At 41.7% G+C, this 20265-nt stretch overlaps 1 protein-coding gene across 2 annotated transcripts in view; it reads left to right on the top strand.

The window, feature by feature from the left end:
- Window positions 1-20265, top strand: part of SNRK (SNF related kinase) — a 62370-nt gene that overhangs the window by 15086 nt on the left and 27019 nt on the right. Inside the window, exon 2 of one of the 2 annotated variants that reach the window (XM_008260225.5) lies at window positions 3551-4244. The exons of the other annotated variant lie outside the window; for it this stretch is intronic. Coding sequence (XP_008258447.1) covers window positions 3656-4244 — 589 coding nt within the window. The 5' untranslated portion in view covers window positions 3551-3655. The remainder of the gene's footprint in view (window positions 1-3550; window positions 4245-20265) is intronic. 2 annotated transcript variants of the gene reach the window in all.

The following is a 20265-nucleotide window of genomic DNA, read 5'->3' as shown; positions in this document are numbered from 1 at the left end:
TTTGGTCTAGAACCTGGCCTTAGGGCTTATATTTTGACTTGAAGAAAAGTTAAATAGAACAAAACTGAGATCTTTCTCTATTTTCTTTTAGGAGTAAGAAGCAATTAACAAAGCACAGTGATAACAATGTTCAGTATGCAGTTTGCAGGGTATGTCTGGGGCATGTGGTGCAGATTCCCCTTTATTTCCCGTAAGCCACGTCTTGACATTCGGCATCAATGTTCAGAATGACTTTCAGCCACAAACAGCTCCTCAGAGATCAAAACACGATTTAATAATTTTGTACTAAAATTGCCCTTTGGTAGAATTAGATAGTAGGCTGTTACTTAAAAGCGAAGGTGTTTTTCTTCCCAACCTTTAGTTAATGGTAATGTCCTTTTCTTTATGTATATGAGTGGTAGTTACATGGGCTCTGAGGAAGGGATGCCTGCACCAAAAAGTCTTTGACAGTGAGAGTGATTGTCTCACTAGAAGGTACACTGTCATTGTGAAGGCACTGTTAGGTTCTTTCCATGAGCTCACCAGCGAATTAAAAGTTATTTCATTTTGCCCTTTTTCTGGTGTAGATCTGAGAAAAGAAGCATCAAGGTGTTAAGTGATTGTCTCTGGGTGTCTGAGACCCTGAAAAAAGGCTTTTAAAACATTTATTTGAAATAAAATGGTTTTAATGAAAACCTCAGATTGATTTTTCAAATTTTGTTTGTATACCACTTTCTAGGAACACAAGTAAACTAGAGTGATAGGTGTAGATGAATAAAAATTTTCTAAGTTAGGGTAGCCTGAAGGAATCTGTTTTGGAAGCTTGTGCAGTAGAAAAATAGACACCTTTAGGTAGGATTTTAGGAGTAATTACAGCCCTTAGAATTAATTGCAGTTAGAGATTTAAAGATCTTCCTGTCCCCTGGAGTTAGCCTAAGTTTTTGTTTTCAAAAATTTATGTTTTTTGGGGGGAGCTGCTATCCAAACAAAGGGAGTTCTTTCTATTTGGATTTCCCTGTTAATTAAAATCATTAAATTATTATCATTAAAATTACTAGCCTAGATGACGGGGAAAAAGCACAGTATGGAAGAAATTGGCTTTTTTCCCCTCCAACACCTTTATGGCCTACAGGTTTAATCTTGATAGGAACAGGATTAATTTAGTTTTGAAATGAGTTTGCAGAATCAGCATAGTGTAGGGTTGAGAAGCACAGCCTTGGTGTCAGACTGCCTGGGTTTGACTCCCAGGTCTTTTACATATTGGACCTGTATCATAGGCCATGGTACGGAGGCTTTCTGTGCCTCAAAGTAGGGCTTATCATTGCGGTCTCTGAGGACAGTTGTGAGGTGACATGAGGATGAGGCAAAGCATTCGGTGTGTGACTGGCGTGTGATGTTCACCAGGGAACAGCAGTGCTATTATCAATCATGGCTAACATATAAAAAGCATGTCTGTAAACTTGCTGACATTGACTTGTTGAGTCTGTAATACATCCAGTTTTTGATAGACTGCTAGTTAATGTGATTCAGGTAATTTCTGAGGTGAGAATGACTTCTTGCTTCTTTTTACTCTAAAGATATTGCTGTCATCCTAAATATAGCATTGATTGGAGTGGTCGAATGTTTTATAAACAGTGTGGGCTTCAAAACCTGAATTAGGTTTGGATCTTCAGCTTTTGCACATGATGTAAGTCACGTGTACCTGAGAACAGAATCTGTTTCCTTGGCTATGAAAATGAGACTCAGGCTGCCTTTTCAGGATTGTTGATTCGATGATGCAATCCAGTTTGGTTCGTTTTGTGCAAGTACCTGTTAAAGCTTAGTTTCTCCCTGTTCTGAAGATGAAATATAAAGGAATGCAGTGTTTATGCTTTCTGAAGAAAAAAACTACCTTGTTGTATTTAAAATTTAGTTCCTTGGTGTATTTTCACCAATAGAGGTTAAATACTGTTAGTCCTGGTCTTAGTAATGTGTAGCTGAGACTATGCACCTGCTGCCGGCAGCTCCAGGAGAGGGTTTCCTGGAGCAGGTGGATGTGCACTGCTAGGGTCGCCTTGGGGCTGCCATGGTCCTCATTGGCTTTCTTGGTCCAGTTCTATCAAATTCTAGTTGGAAAAAATGAAAGTGGCAGTTAAGCCTCTGAGATTTATATCTTAATTTGTATCATTTGATGCATTTATTTGTTTCTCTGAGTCAGGATCCACCTACATTAACCTGTGTCTGTTTGTAATTTACATTATGTAAAGGCTGAGAGTTCTGGATACCATATGAATTTTGATCTTTAAAATCAAATGTTCTTTAAGATTTAAGTGGTCCATAAGAATGCCTGCTCGCTGTGGCTCACTAGGCTAATCCTCCGCCTTGCGGCACTGGCACACCAGGTTCTAGTCCCGGTCAGGGCGCCAGATTCTGTCCCGGTTGCCCCTCTTCCAGGCCAGCTCTCTGCTGTGGCCAGGGAGTGCAGTGGAGGATGGCCCAAGTGCTTGGGCCCTGCACCCCATGGGAGACCAGGAGAAGCACCTGGCTCCTGCCATCGGATCAGCGTGGTGTGCCGGCCGCAGTGTGCCGGCCGCGGCGGCCATTGGAGGGTGAACCAACGGCAAAGGAAGACCTTTCTCTCTGTCTCTCTCTCTCACTGTCCACTCTGCCTGTCAAAAAATAAAGAAATAAATAAAAAAGAATGCCTGCTTATTTATCCTTGACATGTAAGCAGGTTGTGGTGGGTTATATAGAGTTGGAAAATGATAATAAAGTACGAAGAGTGAGTTATAGTCAGTATATATTTATTAAGCACCGGCTAGGTGCCAGGCATGTTCCTGGCACTAGTGATACCAAATGAAACAGTTGTCTCATAAACCTTTTAGATGAAAGTTGGCATTCCAAAATGTAAGGAAACAGTTTTGAAGACCTGCTTGCTAGTTGTAAACCCTGTTGTAGTTGCTGGGAGAAGAACAAAATAGAATGGTGGAGTAGAATGCTGTCAGGAACCTGCCATCCTGGAAACAGGTGGTGTGCTTAGATCTCTGAGACTACACGGTGTGCAGGTGTCACCAGGCACTTTGGAGATACAGAGAAGGTAGTTCTAGCTGGGAGGGTTAGAGAAGTCTTGCTAAAGGGTAGTTTTCTTTTCTTTTACTCCACTTGAAATATTGCAAATCTGGCGACAGCAGGTAAAAAATTATTGAGTTTTGTCCAGATGTTCACTCTTTGTGTTTTCTCTTTCTCGTCTACTGTTGCCTTTTTTTTCAAGACATTACTTGAAATTACTTTTGGAAAATACTTGTCTTTAAACATAGCTCATCAAATGCCAGTTTTTTTACTACTGACATCACCAAGGAGTTGCTTCCATAAAATTATTAATTTTTTCAGTTTGTAAAATTTAGTATGGTAGTTAAATTCTCAGTGTAAAATGTAAACTGTAAATATAGCAATTCATTCTTGCAAATTACCTTGACTCATTTTATGGCTCAGTTTATTTACCTCAAGCTTTTATTGAAATGTGAAAAGACAAAGTATGTTATAGAAGGAAAAGTTACAGAAATTGACTTTTCTTTCTTCTCTTATTTTGTAGATGTCCTTGATGAGATTGAAAATGAATTCCATATTTTCATCTGGTATTCTTATATGAGAAGATCTGTTTCAGACACCCTAAATATTTTGCCTTCTGTTGACCAGCATGGCAGGATTCAAGCGAGGATATGATGGAAAGATTGCTGGATTATATGATCTGGATAAAACCTTGGGTCGAGGTCATTTTGCAGTGGTTAAACTTGCCAGGCATGTGTTTACAGGTGAAAAGGTGGCAGTAAAAGTTATTGACAAGACAAAGCTGGACACACTAGCCACTGGCCATCTTTTCCAGGAAGTGAGATGCATGAAATTGGTGCAACATCCTAACATCGTACGCCTTTATGAAGTTATTGACACTCAGACCAAACTGTATCTTATTCTAGAACTTGGGGATGGAGGAGATATGTTTGATTACATAATGAAACACGAGGAAGGTCTTAATGAAGACTTGGCCAAGAAGTACTTTGCTCAGATAGTTCATGCTATATCTTATTGTCATAAACTCCATGTGGTTCATAGAGACTTAAAACCAGAGAATGTAGTCTTCTTTGAAAAACAAGGTCTTGTAAAGTTGACAGACTTTGGTTTCAGCAACAAATTTCAACCAGGGAAGAAGCTCACGACAAGCTGTGGATCTCTTGCATATTCTGCTCCAGAAATTCTGCTTGGGGATGAGTATGATGCACCTGCAGTAGGTAGGTAATCTTCTCTCCACTATTTGCCCACTTGAATTCTACCAGCTATTGTTTTTGTTGGTTAAATTGACTGTTGACCTAAAAAATGACTTCTAAGACAATTTTGATTATGTATATCTTAACGCGTGGAATTTCATGAATGCCCTGTATACCTAAAGCTAAGAGTTGGTTTATTTCAAACTTTAAATGGCAAATTTCTAAAGTAGATTTGTCAGCACAAAGGAAAATGAGTGATGCTGTTTAAGGTCCCCTGTCATCTGCTCCTTGTCATTTTTTTCTGAAGATCTGAGGACTTTTCATGTTTTGGGTATTTCTGGGAACCTAGAACTATCATCTCCTTCCTGTGAATATCCTTTAGCAGTCATTGGAAACCTGTATTAGAGAAGTACTATGAATATTACAGTGCAGCACAAGGATTTGGGTATTGGAATCATTTATTAACTGTGAATTTGAATAGATACTTGACTTCTCTTTGTTCCAGTTCTGCATTCCTAAAATGTAATGAAATCTGATACAGATACAGCATTCTCATATTATCTTGTTTACTTTTCACAGTGACCTGTGTGGAGGTGGTTGTCCATTTCATTGTTTAGAATGGACCTGGCATACATAGTACCTGCAACATGTTGTGTTCTGGAGTAGTTGTAGCCCTTGGTGTTCCCAGATGCCCTGCCCTGTCACTCCCAGAGCTGTGTTCCCTCTCATTTGTCAAGAGTAATCTACTTGTGGGAGAAGTGTTTACTGCTTTCCCCCTTGGGATTAGATATTTCTGGAAGATGGTGAAGGAATTTACTTTAAGGTTTTAAGGATTTATTGATCTGAAGGTACAGTCAACTTCATTTGTAAGTTTCATCTTGGAAAAATACATCCCGGTACTACATGCACATGATGTCAGACTTCATAGATAAAAGTTTTTTTATTTGCATTCTGATCATTTGAATACAAGTTAGAGAAGATTAGTGACAGAGGCTCCGTCAGCTTTGAAGAATGGTGGTGTGTGATGCTCAGTGCTCTGTGCTAAGGCACTGAGTTTAGACTGTTGTTTCTGGAAAAGAAAGGTTGCTGAATGGTTTCTTTGTACTTAGATAACTAGGCTTCACCAAAGACTTTGATTAGGATATTTGAGCCAGAGATTTTTGACTGGTGGGGTCACTCTAATCAGAAAATGAAACCAGGAATTTGCAAAAAACACTAATGTCTCCGCCTCATTAGTACAGGGAAAGGCAAGGTAAAATCACTCTAAGAGACTGTTTCATATTTTCACATTGGGAAAAACTGAAGTCAGGCAAAACGACCACAGAGCCTCAGGAGCTTATAACACCATGTAGAAGAAAATATGACCATCTGCTAAAGAAAGATGCACACTTCTTAGGACCAAGCTGTTCTTTTACTCCTGTTCAAGGGATTTTTAAAGAATGTTTTTAACAACATTGTTGAATGTACATCAATAGGGCATGTTCTATACATTGATGAAAAATGAAACATGCTTGTCAGCATGACTAGGTTTAGCAAGGACAATGTTTAAAGGGAAAAAAAGTAAATTGGGGAAGAATAACTGTACTATTATAGCATTGCTAGAAAAAAAATTAGAAATAGATGAAGGGATGCACGCACATGTAGGAAACGAGGAGAGCAAGATAGATTGCTTCGGAGGGACGGGCATGTCCGCAGGCTTTCAGCTGAACTGGTGGTGGTCTTCACTTTCTAGGTTGGGTGGTGGGGACACAAATGTTCGTTGTAATCGTTTTTTCTCCTTCTGAAGTATTGCATAATAAAACTTAAAAAATTACAATAAAGCAGAAGAAAATTGGGAGGATGTTCACCAATCTGATAAATGGTTACTTTATGTTGGAAATAAGATTGGGTGGAATTCATGGATAAACTTTTCAATTTTGATATTTATATTTATCTTGATTCATTTTGTATAATTATGTGCTTGAAATATAGAATTGCTTGTAAGAAATGGACACGTTTCTGTTGATATACAATGAGTTTATCATACAGAAATAATTAGTGATTTTTTTCCATAGTTTTTTTTTTTAAGAAAATGATGAATACTAAAATTAAAAATCTGTCATTGCATTAATTGCCAGATGCTGCTAAATAAAAAAATGTAGGTTCAGTTTTATAAGCAAATGTTAATACGGATTCTCAGCATTGGGAGTTTAGGAATTATTCTACTACTCTTCAGAGAGTCAGAGTTTGATTTTGCTTATCAACTGCTATGTTGGTTTTTTTTTTACATTTATATTTTTCTAGGATCTTTGAGGTTATTTATTTTTATTCTTTCTCAGTGTCTAGAATCAAACTCTTTTTTTTAAAGATTTATTTATTTATTTTATTGAGAGGCAGAGTCAGAGACAGAGAGAGAGAGAGAGACAGACAGAGAGAGATCTTCATCCATTGGTCACTCCTTAAATAACCACAATGGCTGGAGCTGTCCCGATCTGAAACCAGGAGCCAGGAGCTTCTTCTGAGTCTTCCATGTGGGTAGAGGGGCCCAAGCACTTGGGCCATCTTCTACTTCTATCTCAAGCTATCAGCAGGGAGCTAGATTAGAAGTGGAGCAGCTGGACTTGAACCGGCGCAGGCTTAACCTGCCACAGCACCAGTCCCCAAAATCAAAATCTTATTTCTTTACTGTCTGGATTTCTAACAAATGCATTTGCTGGCTCCCACCATCTCTGATGGTATCCTGAGGACTTCATTTATTGCTGAAGTTTATCTTTATTGTTTGATTCCTTATGTAACCCAAAATTACTTAGGAAGTTTTTTGTTAAATTCAAAATGGATAGATTTACTTATCCTTTAACTGGTTTTTAATTTCTAATTTTAATACATAGAAGTTAATAAATACATTCAATCAATTTCTGCATTGGGAAGTATTTGTAGATTTCCTTTGTAGTCTAACACATAATTTTTACTATGTTGATTATTCCCTGTGTAAATAAGATATTTTTATTCTTGCATACAGAGATTTATGCATAATCAAAATTGTTCATTGTACAGTTTATTCCCCTGTATATTTGTTTTTAACCTAATCTGTCATTTTCTTAGAGAATTATACTAGTCTGTAATTTGTGAATTTTGTAGTTCACTTAATTTTTTGCCTCATATATGTTACAAGTATTTTAACACTATGTTAGGTATATTAAATTTTATAATTTACTTTATATGATAAGCTATAGCTTTCATCAATATAAATTCTTATTGTGTTCTGTTTTGTCATTATTTAAAGTTTATCTCTCTTAAAATATAATATTTATCTTTATACCAATTATAGTGGCTATTTGTTTGTGTAACATTTATTTATTTTGAAAGAGAGAGGGAGAGGGAGATCTTCTATCTGATTTACTCCCCAGATGGCTGCAATGGCCCGTGCTAGGCCAGGCTGAAGTCAGGAGTTTTATCTAGGTCTCCCACATGGGTACAGTTGCCCAAGCACTTGGGCCATTTCTGCTGCTTTTCCCATGCCATTAGCAGGGAGCTGGATCAGAAGTGGAGCAGTGGGGACATGAACTGGCGCTCATATGGGATATCGGTGTCACGGGCAGCAGCTTTACTTGCTAAACCACAAGAGTGGTGCCAGGTTTATCTCTTTTAAACAGAATGTATTCTGGATCTATTCTGAGTCAATCTTTTTTTTTTTTTTTAAGGTTTATTTATTTATTGGAAAGGCAGATGTACAGAGAGGCAGAAGCAGAGAGCGAGAGAGGGGTCATCCATCTGTGGGTTCACTCTCCAGGTGGCCACAACAGCCAGGAGCTTCCCCCAGGTGTCCCACATGGGTACAGGGACCCAAGCGCTTGGACCATCTTCTGCTGTTGTCCTAGACCTTAGCAGAGAGCTGGATCAGAAGTAGAGCAGCTGGGACTCAAACCAGCGCCCAAATGGGATGCCGGCACTGCAGACGACGCCTTTACCTGGTCTGTGCTGTCCTCTGTGTTACCTTATTTTGGTTTTCAATTGCCTTATTATGTATTACCTTTTCCCATATTTCTTAAATTATTTAAGGGTTCTTTACCCTTCCTACCACAGTGGTTACAAGAGGTAGTTTTTTTCTCTTTGTATTGGTATCCACTCTTAATGTCCAGAGTTAATCAGTATCCATATTGTTTCTCCCACCCTACTAATAACCACAGTTTACTTTCACTTCCCTTTAATATTAAAAATGTGCTGTCCTCTTGTTTGCAGTAAATTTTTACTTCATTTTACAATGTTGTCAACCCCCCCTAACCTTCACTTGGGTTATTTTTACTTTGTTTTCTTTGTAATCTTTCAGAGAGGATTTGTGAAAAATTCCCTGGTCTGTCTAAAAGTGTCCTCATATTTGAATGACAATTTGGTAATAGAAATATGTAGTAAAATTCATTTTCCTGTCAACTTTGTGTATACATTTTTTACATATTTTTTGTCATCTTTTTCCTTCCAGCATTGCCAGTGAAAAGTCTTAGACTCTGTGTTTTGGTGGGATTCTGTTTGCTTGATGCTTTGTGGCATGTTTTTTCATTTTTTAACACTTCTGGAGGCAGCTTATGTAATGGGTTTCTTGGGGGTTCATTCTTCTTTCTCTGGTACTCGTTTTTCTAGGCTTTGGCGATGTTACTTGTTTGTTCATCTCTGTTTCTCATATTCCTAGATAGCCTGTCTGTGAACACGGTGTTTGAGAGTTGTAGTCTGTGTCCAGTGGAAATGGGAGAGGACAGGGCGTGGCCGCGTAGGAAAGCCTGGCCTCTGTTCTTGCTTTTGAACAGACCCCTGGGCTCCATCCTGTCTCTGTTCCTAGTGATTCCTCCTGCCTGGACCTGTGTCTTTCGGGCATGTTGGTGCTGTGGTAGAGCTCTGGGCCAGGAGAAGTTCCAGCTTGGTTACCCTCTGACAGTTGTCTTGATGCTGTTCCTTCCTGTTCGCATTCTGGCCTCTAGAAATACCACAGAAGCAGCTGCCCGCTAGGTTTTAGGGCTCTCGTGTCCTCTTTCCATGTGATCAACGTGGTCTACCTTTTCTGTCATGTCTAGGGATGCAGGGAGAAAGAGGGTGTCAGGATCATGGGCAGTGATGGGCTTCTGAGATAGTGTATGAAGTTGACCTGAGTTAGAAAGGAAAGAGGAAAAATGATTTGCATGAAAAACCCTGGAATTTATCCTTGCAGGCTTGGCATTTCTGTGGTAGAGACTGTAGTTCAGCAGTGTACGCGGGAGAGCTCGTTACTGCTGCTTGCTGTAGCGGTTTACCCCGCGAGGTATTGGGCAGGGGAATGAACCTGTGCTGCTGAGCTGATGCCCGCTCCATGCCTTTGCTGAAGCTGATGGGTGCCTTGCTGCTTGCCCTGTGGGTGGCCTGATCGTGTGAGGCTCTGAATCAGTTTCTGGGGAAGTAGGATTCTTTTCAAAGCAGTGTTAGGAAAGACCTTACTCTTTAAAAACTAAACTAGGGGCCGGCACTGTGGCGTAGCAGGTAAAGCCACCGCCTGCAGTGCCAGCATCCCATATGGGCACAGTTTGAGTCCTGGCTGCCTCACTTCCAATCCAGCTCTCTGCTATGGCCTTGGAAAGCAGTAGAGGATGGCCCAGGCGCTTGGGCCCCTGCACCTGCATGAGAGACCCGGAAGAAGCTCCTGGCTCTTGCTTTGGATCGACGCAGCTCCAGCTGTTGCAGCCAGTTGGGGAGTAGACCAACGGATGGAAGACTTCTCTCTCTGCCTCTCCTTCTCTCTCTGTGTTACTCTGACTTTCAAATAAAAAAAAAATAAACTGTGCTTTAAACTTTTCTTTATTATGGAAACTCTAAATTGGGGAAACTGTATATTATAGATCTAAAACTTTTAATAGTTGTAAAACTTTGATATTGTTTATGGCTTTTTTCTACTTCCTATTATAAGTTTATTTTTAAGTTAAAATGAATTAGATTTTGTATTGAGAACTTTGCCATTTCACTTGAGATTGGGCGTCTTCTCAGGATATTACAGTTCCGGACTTGAAAACCCCTGTATTAGATATTTCTTAGTTATTGGGAAAACTCTTTCAGAGATAAATGAAAGGGTCTCTGCTTAAATTTATTATTACTGATTATTTAGTAGATGTCATTGAAAGCCAAAGTACTTAAAACATGACTCCATGTTAATACAGTGAACTTAAATGAAATGTATGTAGCTTTTGGAAAAATCAGCAAAAAAAAATCTTTGCACACTCTTCTACTGTATTTCTCATATTTGTAGTTCAGCATTTAATGGAGGCTATCCAGAGCTGTTGTATGTATTCTCACATGTATTAGCATGCAGAAACCAAGGGTTCTTCATGAGTCTGTATTTGCCCAACATTCACATACTACCCTTTACCTATTTATAGTAAAGCAGGAATAGGAAGGAACAATTTCGATTTAATAAAGAGCATGTGCAAAAACTTGGTTAACCTTGATGAAAGACTGGATGCTCTCCTGAGTGCAGAACAAGGCAAGGATTTACAAGTACTGCTGTCACTTCACATGATACTCAAAGGCATACAGGTTTGGAAAGGAAGAAATACAAATGTTTTAACTTGGAGATGATGTAATTTTCTGCATAGAAAACCTAAAGGAATCTTGAGAAAAATGGCTATCACTAATACTTGAATCACAGTTACAAGATCAACACAGAAAAATCAATTGTATTTCTATAACAATAATCACAAATGTGTGAAGACCAAGATTTAAAAGGATGCTATTGAAAGTCATGGCAAAGAAGATGAAATACTTGAGTATCGATCTCAACACATCTAACAGAAACATTTACTGTGAAAATGACAAAATGCTAATGAAAGATATCAAAGAAGACCAAAATAAATGGGGAGACATACATGTTCCTGAATTGGAAGATAACAAAATGTAGATGTCATTCTGATCTATAGGTTTAATATAGTTCTATCAAAAGGCTGCAAGATTTTTGTAGACAACATTGTTCTTTTTTTTGTTTTGTTTTTCCAAAAATTCATCTAACCGTTTGAAGGCAGAGTTACAGAGAGGCAGAGAGAGAGAGGTCTTCCATCCACTGGTTCACTCCCCAGGTGGCTGCAACTGCCAAAGTTGCGCCAATCCGAAGTCAGCAGCCATGAGCTTCTTCTGGGTCTTCCATGCATGTGCAGGGCCCCAAGAACTTGGGCCATCTTCCACTGCTTTCCCAGGCCATAGCAGAGAGCTGGATCGGTAGTGGAGCAGCCAGGACTCAAACCGGTGCCCATATGGGATGCTGGCACTGCAGGCAGCGGCTTTACCCGCTATGTCACGGCATTGGCCCCAATGATGTTACTCTAAAGTTTGTATGGAAGGGCAAAGAACTTAGAATAGCTAATATAATTTTGACAAAAAAGGAGAGAAATCACTGATAAAACCACTTAAGATAGCTGTTTGTCATTGTCTTATAAAACTAAGTAGTATACTGACCATACAAGTCTCTGGTTGCACTCCTTAGTGTTTATCCCACGTAAATAAATACCTGTGTTCACATAAAACCCTGTACATGGGTGCTTATAGCAATGTTACTTATAAGGAGTATAAACTGAACAACCCAGATGTCCTTCAAAGGGTGAATGGTTAGACTGCAGTATTACCTTACTGTGGACTACTATGTAACAATAAAAATGAACAAACTACTGATAAGACAACTTGGATAGATCTGAAGGAAATTGTGCTGTATGGGGGAAAAAAAAGCCCATCTCAGATTATATGCCATGTAATTTTTTTTTCTTTTAAAGATTATTTATTTGAAAGTCAGAGTTGCACAGAGAGAGAAGGAGAGGCAGAGAGAGGTCCTCCATCCAGTGGTTCACTCCCCAATTGACCGCAATGGTTGGAGCTGTGCCGATCCGAAGTCAGGAGCCAGGAGCTGTTTCCAGGTCTCCTACAGGGGTGCAGAGGCCCAAAGACTTGTGCCAACTTATACTGCTTTCTCAGGACATAGCAGAGAGCTGGATTGGAAGTGGAGCAGCTGGGTCTCGAACCGGCGCCCATATGGGATGCCAGCGCTTCAGGCCAGGGCTTTAACCCGCTGGGCCACAGCGCCAGCCCCCAGTGCATTATATAATTTCATCTATACAGTTACCTTGACATGCCAGAATTTATAAAGATGGAGAACAGAGCGTGGTTGCCAGGGGTTAGAGATCGTGGTGGGTAGCACGGCTACAGAAGGGTAGCATGAAGGAGCCTTGTGATGATGGAACACTTCTGAATCTGGCGGCAGTTACAGGTGTACACGTGATGAAATCACAAACTCTGAACATACAGAGAAGAGCATCTGAAAATGAAAGCTGAGCAAACCCTGTGACATTACCAGTGTCAGTTTTCTGGCTTTGCTATTGTACTCTAGTTAAGGTGTTAGCATCTTAAAGTGAGTGAAGAACTTGTAGGACTTCCTTATCTAAATGTGGGGTTTTTCAGGGGGTGGGAGAGGCATGTTCATCCATGATTATTTCAAAATTTAAAATTTGAAAATACATATATATGTATTCATTGTCCGTGAGGCAGGTGGTGTCAGACTGGATGCTCCTTAGATTGTGTGTAGTGATTTTTCCTTTACTTTTAGTACTAATACCGGATATGGTCTGCGAGGAAGGCCATTGTGGTAGGGATGCACTGTTCAGATGCGTGCTAACAAATGTCCTTCCTGGACTGCATTCTGAGAAAAACAGTTTTAAAACCAGGTAGTCGGCCGGCGCTGCGGCTCACTTGGCTAATCCTCCGCCTGCAGCGCTGGCACCCCGGGTTCTAGTCCTGGTCGGGGCACTGGATTCTGTCCGGGTTGCTCCTCTTCCAGTCCAGCTCTCTGCTGTGGCCTGGGAGGGCAGTGGAGGATGGCCCAAGTGGTTGGGCCCTGCACCCGCATGGGAGACCAGGAGGAAGCACCTGGCTCCTGGCTTCCGATTGGCGCAGCGCGCTGGCCGTGGTGGCCATTTTGGGGGTGAACCAACGGAAAGAAGACCTTTCTCTCTGTCTCTGTCTCTCTCACTGTCTAACTCTGCCTGTCAAAAACAAAAACAAACGGATAGTCACCAAACATACAGTGTCCTCCCAGAGCTGACAGCATTTAGCCTGCACCGTGTTAACATAGCTGGTATTTGTATTTATTTTAGAGTATGACTCTTTTTATTTTTATTTTTTGGAGAGAGACAGAGATAGATACTTCTTCCACTGACTGGACCAGGCCAGAACTGGGAGCTGGGGACTCAATCCAGGTATCTCATTTGGGTGGCAGAACCCAATAACTTAAAAAAAATTATTTATTTGAAAGGCAGAGTTAGAAGGAGTGGGAAGAGACAAAGAGAGATCTTCTATCTGCTGGTTCATTCCCCAAATGGCTGCAATGCTGGAGCTGGGCCAGTCCAAAACCAGGAGCCCAGAACTCCATCCCGGTCTTCCATGTGGCTGGCAAGAGCTCAGGTACTTAAGCCATCATCTGTTCTAGCAAGGAGCTGGATCAGACATGGAGCAGCCAGGAGTGGAACCAGTGCTCATATGGGATGCCAGCATTGCAAGTGGCTGCTTAACCTGCTATGCCACACTGCTGGCCCCAGAACCCAGTAACTCGATCAATCACTGCTGTTCCCCAGGATTCACATTAGCAGGAAGCTGGAGTTGGGAGCTGGGGGTGGACATTGAACCCTGGTACTCCAGGTGGGACATGGGTGTCCCAGTTGATGTCTTAACTGCTAGACCAAACACCTGCCCCATAGTAGTGGTTCTTATTCTCATTCATGAAGCCTTAGGATCTCATAAAGACTATAGAAACTTCTTAGAATTGTGTCCTTAAACAGCTTGATTCTTTAGTTACTGCATATGTGTATCCAAAAATGGCTTTCTGGTTGTCCAAAATGAATTGCATTGCCTTTTGATAAGGTAGATTAGTGAAACATAAATTGGGGTATTCTTGGCTGTTTATATGCTTCTCATTTTTTAAAAAAAGATTTTATTTATTTATTTGAGAGGTAGAGTTACAGATAGTGAGAGGGAGAGACAGAAAGGTCTTTCGTCCGTTGATTCACTCTCCAAATAGCTGCAATGGTCAGAGCTGCGCCGATCTGAAGCCAGGAGCCAGGTGCTGCTTCTGGGTCTCCCAAAACATGGGTGCAGGGGCCCAAGGACTTGAGCCATCTTCTACTGCTTTCCCAGGCCACAGCAGGGAGCTAGACTGGAAGAGGAGTAGCTGGAACTAGAGCTGGAGCCCATATGGGATGCTGGTGCTGTAGGTGGAGGATTAACCTACTGCGCCACAGCACTGCCCCCCCCCCCCATATGCTACTCATAATTTATATAATATATCAGTTTAGAAATCTTGCCATTCCAGGCAAGAGTTGTAGCAGTCCTTTTTTGCCCTCTACTTTCTGTGAGAAAGTATCTCCTCAGTAGGTTCGTTAGTTTCATGTCTTCTAGAGAATTTGGAAAAAGGATGTAGCTGCCAAAAGAAATCGGATTGTCATGTTGTGTATACAGTTGTTAAAATGTTTTCTCAGGGGAAACTTTCGGAAGGGTCTTGGCAGGTAGTGCTCTAAGCTGCTGTGCCTTTGTGATGCAACTTTGAACTATTTCAGAAGGACCTAAGTGAATGAGAAACTTCTCTTTGGTTGATACACATCTGTATTTGGAGTTTATATCATGAATTGGTAACTCCTAGCTGTTTCTTCAGATTTATTTCAGAGAAGCTGTCAGTGTGCTTGCCTTCACAGCCTTTCCCGAGCCACCCCAAATCTGAATGTGCAGTTTCATTTCGCATCTCAAAATCTTGCTAGAGGCAGGTGTTGAGTGATGTTTCAGCGTTTGCAGACTTGGACCTTCTCTTGCCAGAGTCAGAATCTGGTTGACTTGTGTGTTGCTTAACTCGTGTACTACTTGCTGCTTGGATGTATGGGACCTGATGGATCCTGGGTTAGAAGACGTCAGGTTTCTGTCACATACTTGGGGAGTATCCATGTAAAGGAATGCTTTGTACCTCTTCTATGGATAGGGAAAGTTTGGTGCCTTAAAGTAGTACATCCGTAAGTCTTACTAAAAATAAATGTTCCCAGCCATCGTTGCTGGTATAATACTAAATTGTCAAGAAATAAGCAACAGATCCTTGGCAATGAAGTACACACCTTTCACATCCAAGCTGCCAAGTGAACAATTACACACACTCTGAAAGATACCTTAGACAACTGTATCATTGCCACTTGACATAGAAAACCAAAAGGAACAAAATGAAAATCTTTCCTTGAGCTTCCTGAAGTTTCTCCTGTCGGTGAGAAACAACAGGTATTTCTGAAACTTCAGTTGAAGATAAGTTCTGGCATGAACCCATCTACAAATAAAAAGCACGTTCATTTAGAATCAGTTTTTATTCATGGTGTAGAAGCTTTATAATGTCAGTGTTGCATAATTAAGGATTACAACAGCAGGTGGCAGAGATTCTGTGCATCAGGTAAAATCTTTTGAGTTTTACAGATAAACAGTTATTGAATGTAATACTTGTGATAAAGCTTCTTGAACATAAAACATGCTTGGTTGGTGTAATCAGTAGGTACCATAGTAGCTTTTTCATGTTAACTCAGCTGTTGATTTTAAAATGTTTTGAAGGGCCTGAAAAATATAGAAATCGTTTGTGGTTTTTTTTAAATTTTTTGTTACCTTGCATTTTTTGTTACCTTGTTTGTTGTTTGCACTGTGTTACTAGGCTCAGATCAAATGAAGTGTGTTGATTCTATTTTGAAAAATGTTGTTTACTCTAATAGTGGTGTGGTAAGATTTAAATTGGTGGTTCTTGGTGGTCGCCATCCATCATTTTTACCTGGAGGAGATCAAGGAAGGTTAATTAAGGGCATGGACCCTACTCTTAGAAATTGTGATTCCAAAGGTCTCATAAGTGATGTCTTTATCCGGAAGCTGTTTTGGGATTCTGATGTGTATCCAGCTTTGCCTACTGCTGATTCTAATCTAAAGAATCAGATGTTTTTATATATTGTTGGAAAAATGCATAGATCCCCAGTATTTTAATTGTAATACTTTTCAAGGAATAAGTATTTGGAAAAAAATTAATTTGTTTAGTTTCTGGAAGTGAATGATGTTTCTTTCTTTATGACGTCAGTAATTGAAGCTTATTATTTTTTTGCCTTTCCTTGAGTCCCACTGTTGGTCTGTGCTCATTTAGGAATAAGTGGAAGCCTTCTGAATGCTCCCTGGGATCTGTGTCCCCAGAACCAGTGTGCGGAACTTCCAGCCGGATGCCCCTGGGGATCCCTGCTGTGTTGACTGCCTGACCTTTTCTGTATGGGGGGCCCAAGGCCATCCTGCACCCCTGCCTTCCGCTGCAGCTTCTGGCGAGGGTGTCCCCTGGTGTCCTGCAAGGCAGAAAGAAGGTTGGCAGCTCGCCAGCTCAGTCCAGATCACTTTCGTCATTTGGGGGCCATCGTGGCGTGTTCGCAGTTCTCTGGGACTCTGTTTTTCAGAAAGGTGTTTTGTTGGTTTGTTTTGCAGTGGGTCCCTGCTGTATGTCTGAAATCCTGTGTGGAATGACAGAGGTGTGTACAGTTGGCCATTATATTCCTGCTAATATGAATACATGTCAGAAGTTAATATTCATCAGCATATCAAAGCAGAGCCCAGGCTTTGAGCCTGAGTGTGTGACAGGCTGAGTGGCATGAGCAGGTGTATGCTAGAGAGAAGATGCAGGAAAGGAGGTTTGTGGGTTCAGGTTTTCTCTGTTCCAGGCTGCCACAATTCTCAGGGATGGAAAACCCAGCTGAGAAGAGGCCTGGGGCTTTGAGTGAGGGCGAGCAGGAATTTTGATAAGAGCAGCAAGGAGAGGGGAGCTCCTTGAGTGGGTGGTGGGGAACCTGCAGGTAACCACCACACCATTCACTGTTCCTTATAAAGTTGACGTCTGACCTTGTCACTCCTTGCACCTCCTCAAACACTTCCCACCTCATAGAAGCAAACCAGAGTCGCCAAGGTGGCCACAGCAGCCCGCAGGATTGGGCTGCTCGTTTCTCCCCTCACCGCGCCTCCCTCCGCTCGTGCAGCGCTGGCTTCTTGCTCTTAGTCACAGCCCAGGCCCGGCTCTGCCTAGGGACCTCTGGCCCACTTGCACCCCCGTGAGGCCTCTGCTTCTCCAGAGCTGTGGGCCCAGCCCTGCCTGTCTCCCCTGCCCACCTCGCTGGCTCTCTGCTCTTGCCTCCGTTTGTGAATTGAAGCAGTCCTTCCTGACTTTGGATTGTTGAGATTACATGAATGAATACATGTGAAGTTCTTCACGGAACAGCAGACACATCGTCAGCCTTGCGTGCATCAGAGGTCACGCTCAGCGCTTCCCCTTCACAGAGATCCCAGAATGCCTTAGGGTTTCATGCTGCTGCGGCCGCTGTCCTAGAGGGACACTGGACCTTAGAGTGTGGCCTCGTTTCCTTCCCGCCTCTCGCTGGCTCTGTGGGAGATGGGGGGAGAGCATCCAAGGTGCTGGCCCCGGGGGAATTTCTGCAGCGTTGTCATTGTCCGTGGTGGGAAAATGGCAGGGAAGGGCCGGCCCAGGGTCTGTGCTCTGTCTTCTTCACATGTGTTCGGCTGCTTGTATTGAGGGACTAGGTTGACTTCTAAATAGGGAGATTTTCTCTCTGTTTTTTAAATGTTAGATAAAAAACAAATGTCAGTGCTTGAATATATTTGATAACTGTTAGTTTCTTGGAACTGGAGAGAAGTGTTTCAGATCACACAGAAGAGAGCTGGCTTAATACAGAAGCACATTGTATGCCGAATGTGCTCATCTTCACTTGAATAGCCTTAGCCTAGGAGACCTCTGGAGCGTCGACATACTAAATCTGCTTTTGTGTTTCTCAGCTTTTTTTCCTTGAGGCAGGAAGTGTAATCCTTTTGAGGGAGAAAGCTAGTTTTCCAAACTGATAATCAGTAGTAAGAGCCAACCTAACACTGTGAATCCAGCGTCTTGTTATTTACAGTAAATGCTGCTGGATAGAAACTCCAGATGATCAGATGAGAGTAAGTTAGTGCTATTAAAAAGTATGGGCGAATAGGTTTGTCTGGTATGACGCAGACTGCTGTGCCAAGTTACTCTCCTGTGCGTTCTCTGAGGGGATCCTGGCAGGATCCGTTACCTGCAGGTCTCCCTTTCAGGGGAAATCCTGTCCTGTTGCGTCAGGAAGTTACATGTGTGGTCGTTAGGCTGTTGTGACTCCCACAGTGGCTGCTTGAGAAACACGCACAATCACATGTGTACACAGAATGGCGCAGTTCTATCAAGGGCTGTGGCTTCTGTCCAATCCTCACACGTTCTGTTGACTTAGAGAATGGGCAGGGGCTGCCCTATGGGGCTAGTGCTTAGTAAAAGCCATGATTCCAGACATTGGCTTTCCCTGCCTTCATTTCTTATTCCCACCCTTCTATGTAATCCATTTTTGTTGTTGGAAAACATTGATTTACCTAGATTTTAAGGTTTTATTAGGGATATGTTAAAAAAAATGACATATAGTATAGCAAAAAACACCACCTAATTTTTTTTATTTTAAAATTACTTTAAGCCCTGAATTGTAGCATTTGTGGCACAGCATTTGATGAATAGGAACACAGATGGTGTAGACCCTCTTTGTAGATCCAGCTAAATCCTGGCATGTGCTGTAGCCACGCACAGAATAGTCACACTAGTGTGTTGGATGAAAATAAAGGAGGGGCTGTGGATGGCTTTTAAAAAAAGCATGATGAGATTGGGAGGACTCATTCCCTGACTGCCCTTCCTCTTTGGAATTGGATGGGATGGTGCCGGGACTGCTTCCAGATGGCTCACTCAGCTCCCTTGCTCAGTAGTAAGGTCCTTCCGTGAGTGGGCTGTGTCTGTGTTGATGTCTTAACTGGGTCCTTTGCCTGGTAAACATTTCTTGCTCTTAATGTTTGTTTAAATGAGTAAATATTACAGAGCTGAACTAAGGAAATTAAAATTTACGTTCTTCTAAAAACTTCTTTGCGAAGTCTAATTGTGTTCATCCTCTCTAGCTCTTCCTGGTCTAAAGAGACCAAAGGCTCATGTCATAACTCCTTTTCCTTGCCTCCTGTACACTCTTAGAGAAGTGCACACACATGTATATTCTGATTTAGTTTCAGAGGTGTTTACTGACCGCTGTGAAGAACTTCTTTGCTTCTTGGTTTGGGGCAAGTAAAATGTGAGCTTACCACTCTTGGACAGAAAGAATGAGTGCAAGCAATGGTGGAATAAGCATTGGAGTATAAAAGTAAAGGTGTAGAACACTGTCCTTATTTTTGTGCTTTAGGGTACTCCTCTGTAATTCATTGTTGTTGTGTTACCTGTTGGACCTCTGAATTTCATTATGTGTTTTATATTTATTTCCTGGCTGTGACTTGGGAAGGCAATTGTGGAAATTGGAGGCAAGGTTGTAGATGAGGCTGTTTCCAAAAGAGACATCAGGTCATTAGAGTGTACACTATTGTTTTCATTTTTTAAAGTCAAATAGGCTTAAGTTGTAGTCTTTGGTGTTTGATGCATTTTTGTTTATAGATCTGTTTTGTATTATCAACAGAGCTAGTGTGTATCAACTCTTACCTGACATTTGGAGGTCCCTGCTGTAGTTTGAGACTTCGCATGGGGAAGAAGCCCTCAGATGGTACACTCCATCACGTTGTTCCATGGTGTAACTCCTGGCTTTGTACTCGGTGGTACCTAGTTTCTAGAGGACTAAAACTGGCTTAACAAATTTTATTTATTTATTTTGGAGGCAGAGTTGCAGACAGAGGGGGAGACAGAGAAAGGTCTTCCATCTACTATTCACTCCTCAGATGGCTGCAATGGCTGGAGCTGGGCTGACTGGAAGCCAGAGCCAGGGGCTTCTTCCAGGTCTCCCATGCCAGTGCAGGGGCCCAAGCACTTCCACTGCTTTCCCAGGCCACCACCAGGGAGCTGGATTGGAAGTGGAGCAGCCAGGACTGTAACCAGCACCCATATGGGATGCTGGCACTGCAGGCAAGAGGTTTAACCTACTACGCCACAGTGCTGGCCCCTTAA

This window comes from Oryctolagus cuniculus, chromosome 10, assembly GCF_051225735.1.
Source record: "Oryctolagus cuniculus isolate XC-2025 breed Fujian yellow rabbit chromosome 10, ASM5122573v1, whole genome shotgun sequence".
Taxonomy (NCBI): Eukaryota; Metazoa; Chordata; class Mammalia; order Lagomorpha; family Leporidae; genus Oryctolagus; species Oryctolagus cuniculus.
The sequence above is the reverse complement of the archived record's forward strand: the minus strand, read 5'-3'. Positions and strand labels throughout refer to the sequence as shown.